Source organism: Sinocyclocheilus grahami, unplaced genomic scaffold (assembly GCF_001515645.1).
Source record: "Sinocyclocheilus grahami isolate Dianchi unplaced genomic scaffold, SAMN03320097.WGS_v1.1 scaffold336.1, whole genome shotgun sequence".
Taxonomy (NCBI): domain Eukaryota; kingdom Metazoa; phylum Chordata; class Actinopteri; order Cypriniformes; family Cyprinidae; genus Sinocyclocheilus; species Sinocyclocheilus grahami.
Genome location: NW_015505515.1, coordinates 998,462 through 1,010,636, shown reverse-complemented (window position 1 = coordinate 1,010,636; position 12,175 = coordinate 998,462). Strand labels below are relative to the sequence as shown.

General features: G+C 35.8%; 1 protein-coding gene across 3 annotated transcripts in view; it reads right to left on the bottom strand.

The window, feature by feature from the left end:
- Positions 1-12,175, bottom strand: part of LOC107602870 (succinyl-CoA:3-ketoacid coenzyme A transferase 1, mitochondrial-like) — a 30,352-nt gene that overhangs the window by 11,952 nt on the left and 6,225 nt on the right. For all 3 annotated transcript variants that reach the window (XM_016295480.1, XM_016295481.1, XM_016295482.1), the window contains 4 exons: positions 7,896-8,031; positions 7,592-7,741; positions 7,371-7,477; positions 5,083-5,143 (listed from right to left, as the gene is read on the bottom strand). In XM_016295480.1, the coding sequence (XP_016150966.1) occupies positions 5,083-5,143; positions 7,371-7,477; positions 7,592-7,741; positions 7,896-8,031 (454 nt within the window). The remainder of the gene's footprint in view (positions 1-5,082; positions 5,144-7,370; positions 7,478-7,591; positions 7,742-7,895; positions 8,032-12,175) is intronic.

Here is a 12,175-nt window from a genome sequence, read left to right as displayed (position 1 = left end):
GTCTAAAACGTAAGTCTCTTAATAAAACTAATAGTTTATTGAACTGTTGCAAAAAAAAAACACATTTGTACATGGTAATTTTTGGAGAAAAAAAGGCAATCTTCCGTGTGAACTGGAGTATAAATATACACATTTTCTGCCCCCATGTCTTGAATTTGTGATCATTCTGAATGTATTTTAATAGATTGAATCATGCAGTGATCAGGCAGAGCGCACTCTAAATGCGCACGGGCACTAGACTTCACGTAATGCATACATTCTGTAGGTGTTTTGAATGTTTGTTTGTTTTTTGCGTCGTGAGAATATTGAGTAAAATAGCTCACTTGTCATGGTGTTATTTAACTATATCATGTTATGAATAAACTAAACATTTTGAATTTTTACCTCAAGTGTGTTTCTTCTGAGTTTATGTGTGCGGTCACGCTCATTTGTTCTGAAGTCTCGAGACAAAAGAGACAAACGGAGTGAGCCTCAGCGCGAGCTTGTATTCTGTATTCTGATCATTTACTGCAGTTCTCTCTGATGACGCAGCAATTTACCGCGGGTCGGTCTGTCCAATAATTGTAAAGTCATTAGGTCCGTCACAGACTGAAGATATTTTAGCGGTAATGAGACCAAAAATATTTAAGACATTTTAAGACTTTTTAAGGCATTATATTAGGAAAACGTTATTTAAGACATTTTAAGACTTTTTAAGGACCCGCGGACGCCCTGTCTAAAGAAAGAGGTAAGTTTTTTAAATGGTATTTATCGATATGTAGCACATTTTCATAAAATGAATCTATGCCAATGGATCTATGCCAAGGGAATCTATGCTGAATTTCACATTACAGCGAACAATGACTGATGCTTTACTACAAAATAATTTCATAATTTTAATGGTAAAAGACTATCAAATTTATATAGTAAAAACCTGTTCTCTAACTTTATATGGTGAAAAAAACTGTAATACAATTAATGTGAGATTTCATGTAATTTAACATTAAAAATGCTCCCGGTTTTTGACCAGTAATTTCAGATTGTTTTTTGTTTCTTTACAGTATTCAAAAAGGCATCACAAGGCAACATTAAAGCAGCAGCAATTAGTATTTATAGCATATGTGTGAGAAGCAAAGAAATTTCACAGACAATCATCTCCTGATCCAGATCACCGAGTTAGTGAATCAGTGAACTCAGCAATTGAACAGAATCTCAGATTTGTGGACGAATCATTTTGTGAACCAGAACAGTTTATCCATTGAAAAGATTCAAATTAAAAGAACAAACTGTTCACAAGTCAGACACTGATGCGGTTTTTATACTTTTAAACTCTCAGATAAAAAAAAAAAAAAAGGTACAAAAGTTGTCACTGGGACGGTAACTTTTCAAAAGGTACACTTTTGTTTCTTATAGGTATTATTATGTACACTTATTATGTAATATGTAACTAATAATGTACTTTTACGGTAACATTAAGTACTTTTTAGGTACTTCCCCAGTGACAAGTTTTGTACATTTACTCCAAGACTGTATAATCCTTTTGATGCCTTTGTGCCCTTTTTTAACCTTTAAATCTAAAATGAAAGCTAACTGTAATTGCATAAAAAAAAAATATATATCGTGTATCCATAAATATAGAATGAATCATTTTGAAATGAATTAAATAATTCTTTAAATACATTTCTATTTATAATGACCTTTCTGTGTCCTATGCAGCTGCAATGCGATTAAGACGTGATAGGGGGCAAAACTAAGAATTTGCAGAATAATAAGGAAATCTTTACATAAAGAAACACAAATATTCTACTAGGAGGTTATTTGATTGAAACAGGATTGAAAAATCAACACTACGATCTACTGGCTTCACATTTTGCAATATCCCTGATCTCCTCACAACGCCCCAGCTGTCGCACTGGTAATTTATGTGCAACAAACCAAAAGAATAATCAGCCTTTTTGAAACTGGACAGAGGGAGGAGGAGAGATAATACCTTTGATGACGAATTTCATCAATAACCAATTAGCCTCATCCTGGAAAACCCATTTCATGCAACCTGTCGTTTTAACAAAATTTGAAAAAAAACAACCCCAGATTGGTTCCTTTATAACCGATGCGACTAGCAAATACGGCCCTGTTTGAACTGTTACTTTCCGTGGTTCCGAACCAACTGCCCTTGCATCCCACAATGCTCTGGGCCTCACTGTACCTGCGATAACAGGATAACTGGAATATGCCATGGATCTGCCGTGCAGGATTCTGTCGCCTGGCAACAGACTGGCCGAATCGATTTCGCCTGCTTTATTATTGTTTTTTTGACAATCGGCATTTCCTTTGGTTAATGCTAATGCTCATTTCTTTTTAATTCATTAGGAAAATAGCAGCTTTATGGATGCGCAGCTATCAGATATCCTGTTAATTAGGACGCTGTGACGTGCTGTCTGTTTCATAACGAGAGGAAATAAGGTGGCACTTTCCTCCAGTGGCATCAGTAGTTCCAGCGCCTGGCTCTGACAGGCAACAGGAACGCTTCTCTCGAAACACTGAGCCATTGGCAAGCCTCATCAGCCAGCCAATTGAGAGGAAATAATTCAACATGGCTGCTGCTTTTGGCAGATTATAACTGGATGATCATAAAACACTGTCTCCCTTCCACGCAGCTAAATATGGCTCAGCTATTTTAGAGTGAAAAATCTGATGGCAGAAAGTCAAAGAAATGCTGAAGCTTTAAAATATAACGTACTCCGCAGCCAGATAATATATGCAAACTCGACAGGTGAAGGGCAGAAGGAAATGGCAGTCTCTTTGAAGTAAAACATGGGACAGAGCTTACGCTGGTTCCAATCAAGCAGAAGAGACCATAATAAGCTGATCAAGCACTGTAAGGACGATTCACATCATCATCTTCACATAACAGGATGGTTCTGTCTGGGAAAAGAGATGTACTTGCATATCCACAAAACTGGGTCACAAGCACTATGCTCTCAAAAACCATTTGCACAAAATCTCCACTATATGCATTCGGTCTAAAGTTTTAACTAGGCCTGTAAATCAATTAGATTTATAACTTAATTATACGATCTATTGATTAACTAACTCCATAGTAACTAAATGCAATTAACTAACTGAACTACATGCATTCATTAATTGCAGCTTGCTCCAACTGTATCTTATTATATTACATTGTATTATATAATAATGTTAATAATAAAGATATTACTAATACCCACAATATAAAAAATATGTAGTATATAATAATGTTAATAATAAAGATATTACTAATACACACAATATTAAAAAAATAAACATCATAACAGAAATCTAATATATTAATTAGACCATTGTTTTAATAATTAATTGAAATTTAACATTAAATTGATAGCCCTAGAACAAATAATTGTCATTTTTGGTCTGAATTTGCAGTTAATGGTGTGAACAAAATGCAATGTAACTGACAGATATGTCTGCACATTTATAAAAGATCCTACACATCCTACATTTCTAAAAGTATTGCTCAAACATGGGTATAGGAAATACCCTGAATTTTGTGATTTTTGATTATTGGAATCAGAAAATTATGTGCGTCATCCCTCTGCTGTTTGCTCCCATTCCTGTTTTTGCACTACAGTTCAAATGTTAGCATAATATTTTTGTATGTTTTTGAAAGAAGTCACTTATGTTCACCAAGGCTGCATTTATTCGATCAAAATACTGTAAAAACAGTAAGAGTTGTAAAGAAAACATTACAATTTCAAATTACTGTTTTCCATTTTAATTTATTCCTGTGATGGCAAAGCTGAATTACTCCAGTCTTCAGTGTCACATGATCCTTCAGAAATCATTCTAATATGCTGATTTGCTGCTCAAGAAACATTTCTTATTATCAAAGTTGTGCCGCTTAATATTTTCCTGGAAACCGTGAATATTAAAGAGCACAGCATGTATTTGAAATAGAAACTATTTAAAAAAATGATAAATGCCTTTACTGTAACATTTGATCAATTTAATGCATCCTTACTGAATAAAAGTCATTCTGCCCCCAAACTGAAGTGTATAAGCACAATGGATAAGTATTGAATCCTGGACTTAATCTTTTAAAACATTTGAGACAGACACCAGTAGTAAACCAGATGACTGTTTTCTTTTCTCATCCCCAGACAACAGTGAAGGCAGCGCGTGGCATGAGTCAATCTTTATTCTGAGTCCCTGTTGCGAAAGCTGAAGGGTTGCTGCCACAAACGACATCTTAACCAGTCAAACAGAGGCACACTGTTGCTCACCACTCAGCCGACTGATTCATTCTCCTAGCAGGACGGCTTTCATCACCAGATGCGCAAACACTGAAAAAGGCCTTTAACCATTACTGTGTGTTCAGTGAACTGATAAGCTTATCTTCAGTGGGACTGCAATAACTGTATTGTCAGATGATACTGGCCACTAATAACTGCTCATATTGCTGCATTGCCACAATAAAGATTGAAAAGCAGAAATATAAAAGCTCTAATGTGCTGATAGCATCCGACACGATTGCTGCAAAAGACAATTAAAACAATATGAGTGAGAAAAGTCTTCCTTCCTGATGACACTACTAGTAATAGATTGATTGGTAGACAGATTGTGAAGGGTGAAGACTAGTTACAGAAATATCTACTCAAAGGTTTTGAATTCAGTTATTGTTTCACATTGTAAACCATTTCCAACCAGGGCTGCAAGAGAAAGAACGGGTCGCTGGAACCATATTAATTAATGGAGTTCGTTCATGGCGACTAAAAATGCCTTTTGATAAGTCTTTTGTTTGTAGCTGCGTGTTTTGGACAAAGGCTTAGATAAAAGCATATTTGATATGCAGACAAGTGTTTGAAAAGCGCTCTCGGTAGAAAGGAAATGAAAAAGGAGTGAATGGGATCTAGATGAGACCGACAATTATTTTGTTTATGTGAAAAACAATGATGAAATGAAACGCAGACAGAGAGATATATGTTCCGGGCAACTGAATTCATAGGATGGATAATATGATATATGTACATGCTTTTAAACTTGTAATAATGCACCAAACAGAATCTAAAAGAAGCGCATGTGTTATGTAGTCATGTGGTATCCACCTACCTCCACAATTGTGATCTTGGCTGCCTTGCACATGGGCTGGTTGAAGTTTCGTGCTGTTTTCCTGATATAAAAAAAAAGTACATGCTCAGTATTAAAGTCTGTAAAACCAACTTCAAACATCCAGAGCTGAGGTGAAATGTTATGTATGAAAGACTGGAATGTTCTCTCCTCTATTTACAAGGCACTGATGCTGAAATATAGTGAAATAGGCCAGAATGACAAGCTATAAAAATCTGTTTGACTATTGTCCAAAACAACTATTATCAAGTCATCATCCATAGTGGTGCCCTCATGCTAAAAAACTTTAACCAAAGCAGAACAAGCGAACATTCATTTTTAATGGAAAAGCAAACAGTGCACCCTTGTGGTAAAACAAAATGCTTTACAAAATTATGTAACATTGGAAATGTTAATGTTTTCAAATGCAATATAACACGATTTTATCACACATAGCAACTTTTATAACACTAATTCTATCATTTTAACAACATGTCTTTAGTTATATATTTTTTTATTTTAACATTTTATAATATTTGTTGCATTTTATACACGCACTGCCATTCAAAGGTTTGGGGTCAGTAAGATTTTTTTTAAAGAAATCAATACTTACTTTTTAAGAAATTAATACTTTTTAAAAAATACAGAATCTTGCAAAAATTTATTCAACTGATCAAATGTGACAGTAAACGCTTTAACACTGTTAAAAAATTCCAAATAACTGCTGTTCATTTGAACTTTCTACTCATTAATGAAGAATCATGGAAAATGCTGAAATTATGATTTCCACCAAAATATTAAGCAGCTTTAACTCTTTTTAACACTGATAATAGTAAGAAATGTTTCTTGAGCACTAAATCAGCACATTATCAGAATCATTTCTGAAGGAACATGACACTGAAGACTCGAGTAATGGCTGCTGAAAATTAAGCTTTGCCATAGGAATAAATTACATCTTAAAATATATTAAAATAGAAAAGTTATTTTGCATTGTAACAGGATTCCAAAATATTACTGATTTACTTATTATTGATCAAACAAATGCAGCTCTGTTAAGCAGACGTCCTCTGAATAGTACTGCATTTAAAAAGAACATTTAAAAAAATGTCACTATTGTATATTTTCTTATGTATTTTAGTACTATTTTTAGAACAATATTCTCTGTGGGTTGTATAATGAATAAAATGACTGGGTTTGAAATTACAGTCACTTTAATAGTTTGCCTTGTCTACTGTGTTTAAAGTTTAATCTAAAATAAGGTACTGTTTATGTCTCCTTTTTACAAAAGTGTCTAATGTGGCCTTCCCTTCAGTGAAACAGTCTGTGGGATTGTGCTAAACAGAAAGGTGAGAGAAAATTACTATTTTCATGTTTGGGCAAAACACCTACCACACCAGTGAACATGTGACACTGTACAGTTAAAGGGATAGTTCAAAAATGAAATAAATTGATGTTTATCTGCTTACCCCCAGGGCATCCAAGATGTAGGTGACTTTGTTTCTTCAGTAGAACACAAACGAAGATTTTTAACTCAAACCGTTGCAGTCTGTCAGTCATATAATGTCATATAATGCATGTCACACCTCTGTTCATCAATTTGCACTGGCTACCAGCAGCTGCTCGCATTAAATTCAAGGCATTAATGTTTGCCTACAAAACCACCACTGGTTCTGCACCCCTTTACCTAAATTCATTACTTCAGACTTATGTGCCCTCTAGAAGCTTGCGTTCTGCAAGTGAACGATGCATTATTGTGCCATCTCAAAGAGACACAAAATCACTTTCACAGACTTTTTCATTAACTGTTCCCTCCTGGTGGAATGACCTGCCCAACTCAATCCCAGCAGCTGAGTCCTTAGCCAGTTAGGCACCAGCTGTTGAGAACACGCTCAGTACAGTTCGGACATTGCGGTGAAAATCAGAGGTAAAAAACGATATAAATACTGTTCAGTTTCTTGCACAGACCGATCGTTTCGTGTCTTTACACATCAATGTATCGTCACGAGCCACAGGGTTTAATTTGGTTTTGTTTGTGTATGTTTTTTTTTACTCTCAAAGCCGTGATTCCCATTCACTTCCATTATAAGACTGACAGACTGCAATGGTTTGAGTTAAAAACCTTCGTTTGTGTTCTACTGAAGAAACAAAGTCACCTACATCTTGGATGCCCTGAGGGTAAGCAGATAAACATCAAATTTTCATTTTTGGGTGAACTATCCTTTTAAGGAAAACAACGTCTAGTCTATTTGAAGTAGGGCTGAACAACCTCAGAAAAAAATAGACACTTGTACCTGAAGATGACATTCCCAGCTTTGTCCGCTTTCCAGGCTTTGACCAGCGCAAAGTCGCCCGTGATGGATTTTTCCATGATATAGTGTCGGCCATTAAATTCACGCACCTAAAACACAACAATCTTATATCTATTTTTACTGATCACACTTCATCTGCAGAGACATCAGCTGTATTATTGTATTACTCAGTAAGACTGGAAGATAAAAGCAGCAGCTCTGACCTCTCTGGGTTCACTTGCGATGGCAATGGTGCCGTCCTTCTTGTATTTGATAGGCGAGCCTCCCTCTTGGATGAGTGTGCCATAGCCTGTGGCAGTGAAGAAGGCAGGCACGCCTGCGCCTCCGGCCCTGATCCGCTCTGCTAGCGTGCCCTGCCATCAACACAGCACAATGAGTAAACAAAATCCACCTGATTGGATGTTTTTGGAAGAATGGTACTATAAAATCTTTAGCATTCATATACTTGGCCATTGAGAACCAAGGGAAACCGTTTATTCTGAAGGTTTGGGTAAAGGATGGTCTCACCTGTGGGGTTAATTCCACCTCCAGCTCACCACTGAGATACTGCCTCTCAAACTCCACATTCTCACCCACATATGACGAGATCATACGCTTGATCTGTTTGGTCCGAAGGAGCAGGCCCAGGCCAAAGTCATCCACTCTGTGTAAACCATAAAGAAAATCAAAAAATACACCTTAATATGTCCTTATGCAATATATTTCAAACCAATACATAACTAATTTCTGTTTTCACCTTCTAGTATTTGCCTTAAGAGCACAACATGACTGTAAAAATTATCATTCTCCATTGATGACTATTCAAAAGTAACCATGTCAAATACATAATCCGAAATGGACTATATATTTTTCCTTGTCTGCTACCTTTGACATCATAGATCTAGTTAAGAGAATGTGTGCGGTCGCAACATCACAATGTCATTGTCTTAAATGTTTTAGGTCTCTTATGCTCACAGAGGCTACATTTATGTGCTCAAAAACTCAGTGAAAACAGTAACATTGTGAAATATGTATTATAATTTAAAATATCTGTTTTCTATTGTAATATATTTCAAAATGTAATTTATTCCTTCCTATGATGCAAAGCTGAATTTTCAACAGAATCATTACTCCAGTCTTCAGTGTCACATGATCTTTCAGAAATCATTCTAATATGCTGAGTCTGTGCTCAATTACGTTTCATATTATTGTCAATGTTGACAGTTGTGCTGCTTAATTTTTTTGTGTGGAAACAATGCACTTTTTCAGGATTCTTTGGCAAACAGAGTTTATTATTTATTTGTAACATTTTAATGTCTTTACTGTAATGTTTTTGTTAAATTCAGTGCATCCTTGCTGAATAAAAGATTAAATTAAATTAAACTTTTGAAAATCTATGGTTGAAATCTCTCAGTTGAAATAGTTAGGCACAGTGCCCTGAGATACTGTCTTAACTGCAAACCCATAAATACACATTTCTAGAAAAACAACGTCCAATTTAGGCTGAACTACTGTTGGAAAAATAGCACTTATTGCCTAAACAGGTCTAAATCCAGTGTCCAATGGGCATTCTGTAACAAACAGGTCATTAAAATTCAAAACACGCAGAGAATACGGAGACAAAGGCCGCACAACTCATTTTTACAGCAAGAAACATGAAACATTTTACAGATCTGTCGGACCTCCTCAGTTTGGTGTGTGCGGTGGCTTGGCACAGTTACAGAAGCAGTGACTCAAAACTGATTTTGTCACTCATTAACTAATGGCGTGAATTACTGAGACTTGAAACGCACTGAGGTATAAAAATGTTGGCAATCCTTTTTTAAAGGTAGTCAGTGCAGTAGAGCAGATCTGGACATTTTTACCCTGTTAATACCAAAGGTGTTCTGGTGAAACATGAGGGGGAAATGTTTGATGAAAGTTAATACAGACGTTTTATAAGTGCATGCATATTTTATTTTTAGGTTCATTCAATCAACGGGGAGCACAGACTCTTCATGTCACGACTCATTCACTGGACCGAGAAAGGTTGCAATTAGACGCATACTGTGTCATGCCATGTTCTCATTAACTCTCTTCTAATGTGTCTTCTTCACTTTTTCTCCTGCCAGAGAAATGACAAAGGCTTTTTAGTGCTTAAACTAGTTTTAAGAGAAAGGAAAAAAGAAGCCGCTATCTAGGTCATATGTGCGTAGAATCTACTGAGGTAATTTCTGTATTTTATAAAAAGCACAATAACTTACCTAGTGCAAGTTAATATTGAGCCACTTACATTTTAGACAATATTGCCAAAAGTTACTTATTCTTGCTCTGCCAGTGGAAAAAGTTCAAAATGACGTTAAAGCAAAATCAGGATAGTGCATCTCAGTGGTGTTGTTTTATTCTTGAATAAATCTGTTATTTTGAGCAACTGTTTAAATTAATGATTCACTCAAAAAGACAGGCTGTGCATAAAATCACCCCCTATACCCACATATAGTGCATTATTTGAGGGGACAGCCGTTTGTTGTGTTGTCCGAAACCAATGTTTGACATTATCGAGTCATTCGGTCCCATAATGTACCACATTAATAACTGATGTACACTCAACAACTAGCTGCTAGTGCTAATTCACATTCACTGAGGGTAGCGCCCTGTATTCCCAGAACTCGCCTGCAGATGGCGCACTCAGCGTCCAAATTTGCTCACTTGTTTTCATTCACTGCTTTTTCCTGAATGAATCTGTGTTTTTAAATAAATCATTTGAATGAATCAAATGAAAATAGTCACTTTAACATGCCAAAAAAGTTACTGAAACATCCACTCCACCATTATACCGACTTACAGTCAAACACTGAAAAGTCCCAGTGCTGTAGGATCTTAAAATCAGCACTCTTGGAATACTTCTCAGTCAATTAAATTCAAGACGCGGAACTAACTGTTGTATAATTATCCCTTTAACACTGCTACAAAGTTGAGGCAGCTCTTTCAACTTAGAATAACACCAGTCTGTAACCAGATAATACACAGTGGCCAATATAACTACTTCCAAAGAAGTCAGCACTCCATTTCTAAGTAATGAGCAACACGTTAAAAGTATCAGCAGGGGTTGTTGATGGAAAGAAGTTGCATAGGAAATGGCGTCCTTCTGTGCGAGCTACGCACGCTAATGCCAAGCACTGCTGTGACGCTGGTTTCACATTACAGTCTCACTGAGAAGTCTCTCTGTGGTAGACCGAAAGATTTTCACCACAGAGATTCAGAACTCGCAGAACAAGGTCTACGACAACAAACAATGCAGTCAAGAACAGCAGGACTCAAACAGTCAGACGGGAAGGAAATAAACTTCAAGAAGGGAATCAGTCGAGAACTTTCTATTTAAAACGGGTCAAAACTTCCCTTGAGGGAACTCTGGAAAAAAGCCAGATGTATTGAACTAAAAGGGTGCTTTTATGATTTTGGGAAGTTTATATTTTGTTATAAAGGAGCTGAAAATAATAAATGGTGTAGGAAAAAGTTTTTTTGTGTGTATTCATCATATACAGTGGGTACGGAAAGTATTCAGACCCCCTTACATTTTTCACTCTTTGTTATATTGCAGCCATTTGCTAAAATCATTTAAGTTAATTTTTTTTCCTCATTAATGTACACACAGCACCCCATATTGACAGAAAAACACAGAATTGTTGACATTTTTGCAAATTTATTATTTAAGCCTGACTAGGATGATTAGAATGGACTTTATCGCTTTCTTCAACCATCTTCAGCACTAACCCACACTGTCCTCACTCTCTAGTCACGATAGAAATTTAAAAAAAAAGACCCAAAATAACATACCTGGCCCATTTTCAGAAATTACGCAATAATATATTCATAGACAACCAACCTGGGAAAATGCCAGAACAGAGAGGCCTATACATAGTGTCAAGTCACATGTTCACAGCAGGTGCAACATAGCAGCAATAAACCAAACACCAATATCCAATAAGATAGTAAATAGACTGTATAACTAGCCATTAAAAAAAAACATTTACTCCTTCTAAGAAGGAATTTTGATCATTCATTTCCCTGTGTTCACTGTTCTGTATTTACCAGTATGCCTAGGCCTACTTGACAGATTAGACTTGTTTATCCTGTCTGAGAAAAAGGTGGTGTGATGCTTCATACTGGTAATCTCTTTCTATTTGTGGTTAGTTGTGCACACATTATCAACGTCGTTTAAGGGAGAAATTCTTGTAGCGACATCTAGAAAACAACTAAGGTTATGGACAGTGTTACGTAATCAGATTACTTTTTTCAAGTAACTAGTAAAGTAACGCATTACTTTTTAATTTACAAGAGAATATCTGAGTTACTTTTTCAAATAAGTAACGCAAGTTACTTTTTTTTCCAATTTATTAACTGACAGCTCTCCTGTCCCCATGTTGAGAGAAATCAGAAGATGTTACTGTAGTTCTAAAATAAATATAAATATGGATTAATTCATCTCACTCACAAAAAAAAAACACGGATTCAGTATTCCTCAAAATGAATAAAAATAATGCAACTCCGAATATGATGCAAACCTGCAATAATTAAATTTTAAACAACACAAATATCCTTTATGTATTTAATCCCATTCTATTTGCTTCTGACCTTCGATGATCCAGTTCAACTATACTAATAAGCCAAAATTACTCTAGACAAACACTTGTGTCTTTTTTTTATTGCTGAAGTGTGTTGAAATGACTTCTGCATTCTACTGTACGGACGTAAATGTACTTTCCCTTCAGCCTGAGGCTTATTCATTTCACTTTTGGTGTGAAAGGCTTTTATATTTGCCAAAAATA